Source organism: Rutidosis leptorrhynchoides, chromosome 11 (assembly GCF_046630445.1).
Source record: "Rutidosis leptorrhynchoides isolate AG116_Rl617_1_P2 chromosome 11, CSIRO_AGI_Rlap_v1, whole genome shotgun sequence".
In the NCBI taxonomy this organism is placed as follows: domain Eukaryota; kingdom Viridiplantae; phylum Streptophyta; class Magnoliopsida; order Asterales; family Asteraceae; genus Rutidosis; species Rutidosis leptorrhynchoides.
The window spans coordinates 64,583,845-64,587,750 of NC_092343.1; the positions used below are offsets into that span (position 1 = coordinate 64,583,845).

A 3,906-nucleotide genomic window follows, 5' to 3' on the forward strand; every position below is an offset into this window, starting at 1 on the left:
AGTAGCACAAGAATCATGTTTTTCAGTAACACAATTACTACTGTTAAACCAAGGAGCACCTTGATTGAAAGGTTTTTTAATATAGCCAGGTGGATATCCAATTAGTTCATAACACCTTTCAATAGTATGACCTAGCATGTTACAGTTTGTGCATTTCAAAGGTGGATTTTTGTAATTTTTCTTGTTATTAGTAGAATTGTTACCATTAACAAAATTAGCAGTTTTAGCATTAAAAGCAGATGAGTGCATCTTATTGACATTAGAACTAGATGTAGAATGCTATCTATGAGACTCATCCCTAGATATAATTGAAAAAGCAGTTTTAACAGATGGAACAGGATCAGAAGTAAGAATTTGACTTCTAACATGCACATAAACATCATCAAGACCCACTAAAAACTGCATAAGTTTCAGAAATTGACGATGTTCTTGAAAAGATTTATTAGCAGACACAATATCATCAATTTTAATCATATCATCAAATTGTCTCCACATAGCATTCAACTTATGATAATAATCAGATAATGATTGACCAGATTGACTACATGAATTAATTTTTTGATATAGATTAAAAGTAACAGATGCATCTATCTTGTCATAGGTTTCTTTTAATTCATTCCATACAGATTCAGCAGTTTTTGAAAAAATTTGACCATTGTAAACATCTTCAGACAAAGACATAAGAATCCATGTAAGAACAACAGAATTACATCTATCTCATTGACCTAATAAAACTTCATCATCCTCATATTCATATCTAACACATGACCAAACATTATAATTTTATGTTCCTTTTAACTTTTGTGTGATTAAAGAAGCACCGGATGTATCACTAGGATGTAAATACAGAGGATCATTAAATTCAAGCTTACTAATCCTAGTAATACTTCCTGAACTAACAGAACTATCATCAGACATTGTTGCAGTAATCAAGAAGAAACAAATAAGACCAAACAAGAATCAGGAAACACAAAATAAACAATACGGCAAGAAAGATAAAAAAGTAGCACACAATAACCGCAACAAATCTACGGTTCAGACACCTGTAAGGAAAGAAAACAAACCCCAATCGACTGGTTACTAACCAGGCAACCTGTAGAGATGATTTACAATATAAATGGTCAAGATCAATCTACGCTTGATCAGGTTTTCATAGATCTCAAAGGATCTAGATCAAGAGTTGGGCATAGAGATCTAGTCAAGGTAAAAGAATGCACGAATAAACGCGAGACTTCCCTTTGAAGACAAAATAACAGCGGAAGAACAAAGACGAGCAAACCCTAATTTTCCAAAATTAGGGTTTTGAATCAAACAGCTTCTGATTAAAAATAGACCCAACAAAAGAATCCACAAGTTGTTGTCGAACCCAAACACAGCAATAACAGTCACACTTTCAATCAATCTTGAAAGAATAGAATGAAGAACAGAAACCCAAATTTTCAGATCTAAAAATCAGCAATCAAAAAAACCAACAGATCGAACGAAATCAACCTCGCCGCACTGATACCATGAACAAATAATTGAAGAATAACAAGATATGATCTTTCAATAATAGAAGAATGAATCTCTAATCACAAGAGATTAACCGAATTAAAAACAAAGATAATAAATGATCCAGTACACTCAGTATTACAATGATTCACTTCTAACAAGATCAATACAGTTTGATCTTGTTATAACTCACAGATTGAAACAGAAATCTCAAACCCTAATTTGAGAGAGAAATCGCCCAAAATACAGAAAAATAGAAAAGACTGAATGAATAAATTATGAAGGAAATAAATTATATATAAATAAATTAATTTGCAGAAAAGCCCTCCAAGTCTTCATTTCTTGTACAACCAGTTTTTGCTTTTTACAGTTCAGCCACAAAACTTTAGTTCCAGAAATGACAACTTTAGCCCCTACACAATCTTAACCCAGAAATAAGAAAAAAAATAAATGAAATGTTTAGATTACTTTATATAATTCAATACATACATACATGCAGTGGCGGAACTTAAACCCGGCCACAGATGGGGCGGGTGTAAAAATTTATTAAATTTTTCATTGATAGGTGGAGCGAACATTAAAAAAAACCTTATTTTTTTAGTGATCAGAGTTTTGACATTTGACGGGCTGAAGAAATTCTTGATGAAGATTATTATAATTTAATGGATGTTAAAGAGATGATACGTGAATTAATTGCACAAGGAAAAACAATGAATGGTTCTTTTTGATAGGCTTGTTCATTGCAATGGATAACATAGTAGTTATCATGGTGCAACCACAACTTGGACCCTCCTTAAGTGTAACACTTGATGTGACATGTAAATGAAGTTTTGAGTTCGAGAAAAAGGTGTTCACGTGGTCTTTTTTAATCAATAATCTTTTAGCAATCGCGTGAGCAACCTTAACACTTCCTTGCATTACAATACTGAGGTGACCAATTAAAAGAAAGTCTCAATTTCTTTCAAATTAGTTTGTACGTGTGGTATTTATAAACAGAGTGGATCCGGACCATTTGGTCAAAAGTGTTGCTGTAGGTATTGCGTGGACGGAAATGGGTGGGTCCGCTATGTATATTGAGACTGCACTAACTAACCAATCTGAAGGGAAACCAATCTGAAGGGTTCGTTTGTTCCTTGGCGGTTTCGTTGGGTCTGGTCTCGTACGTCCTTCCTCCTCGTCACCGGATTCTGTTCGGAACGGTCTGGTGTAGTTGCCGCCTTAGTGACTTTAGGGTCGTTAAGCGCCAAAAGATTGGTCTCCCGGAGTAGTTTTCTCGGTTGATGCCCGATCATCCGTATGGTAGGGTTTTGACAGGTTAGGATTTCCGAGCTGATTGCTATGTGTGCTTGGTTGTGCTGGCCAACGGGGTTATGATTTGGGTTTCTGGTTGATGCGGTCTCGAGGGGTTGTTCTGGGTTGCCTGACGTGCGAATTGGGTTCAGTGTTATGTGTCTGGGGATGATGCGGCTTGGTGAGTGGGCTCGTGGATTGTTGTTTGCTGATGCTAGCTTTAGTTCAGGTGAGGACTTTTTCCAGGATTCGGTGATTTAGATGGCGGTTACTTCAAGGAAGCATCAGCTTCTGGTTCGTGTTATTGTTGTATCAGGGTTCTCCCGAGTAGTGTTGTACTATGGTTTGTTTTACGGTATAGTGCACTTCCAAGTTCACGTTTGAATGCTTGTAGTATTTGTCAAACAGATGCACTGTCAATGTAACAGCTCATGTAACGCCCTAGATCATCGAATCTATTTTCTCTTTATTTATAATATTATGTTTTTCGCCAAAAAAAAAATCTGAAGGGAATTGAGACCTTCTTTTTAATGATCAACTCGGTAATGTTATGTAAGAATGTGCTATGGTTTTTCACGTTGCTATTAGAGTTGAATGATCGATGCTTTCATTAGGCATAATAGCCGATATATATAAGAATACATTATAACCCTAATCTCCACAAAATCAACTATCTAGGCTACAAGAATGGAATATATTTTGGAGATCTTCTATCTATGGATTATATTACATGTACAATAATATAGAATGTATTCTAAGTAACACAATATTTCGTGTATATCTAATATAGCCCCTCAGGCTAAGCGGGAGGAGGGCGGACGCTTAGACTGTCCCGAAAATCATCAAATAAAACACGAGGTAGCCCTTTAGTGAAAATGTCAGCTATCTGATAACGAGTAGGCACATGTAAAACACAAATATACCCCCCGAGCAACATTCTCACGAACAAAATGGATGTCCATTTCTATATGCTTAGTACGTTGGTGCTAAACAGGATTACCCGACAAGAAAATAGCACTAACGTTATCACAAAATACCATGGTTGCCTTTGAAAGAGGTACATGAAGTTCCAATAGAAGGTTGCAAAGCCAACAAGATTCAGAGACGACATTGGCTACACCACGA

The 3,906-nt window shown here is 35.9% G+C and overlaps 1 protein-coding gene across 1 annotated transcript; it reads right to left on the reverse strand.

Moving 5' to 3' along the window:
* Positions 1–279: 279 nt before the first annotated feature.
* LOC139874645 (uncharacterized) lies at positions 280–918 on the reverse strand. Its single transcript, XM_071862047.1, has 2 exons — positions 822–918; positions 280–665 (listed from the first exon to the last, which is right to left on the reverse strand). The coding sequence occupies exons 1-2, from the start codon at positions 916–918 to the stop codon at positions 280–282; spliced, it is 483 nt and encodes a 160-aa protein (XP_071718148.1).
* Between the last annotated feature and the right edge of the window lie 2,988 nt (positions 919–3,906).

Coding starts and splice junctions, on each gene's coding strand:
- LOC139874645 (XM_071862047.1), bottom strand. CDS start 918: ATGTCTGATGATAGTTCTGTTAGTTCAGGAAGTATTACTAGGATTAGT. Junction 666..821: donor ACATCCTAGTGATACATCCG/GTGCTTCTTTAA, acceptor CTTTGTCTGAAG/ATGTTTACAATGGTCAAATT.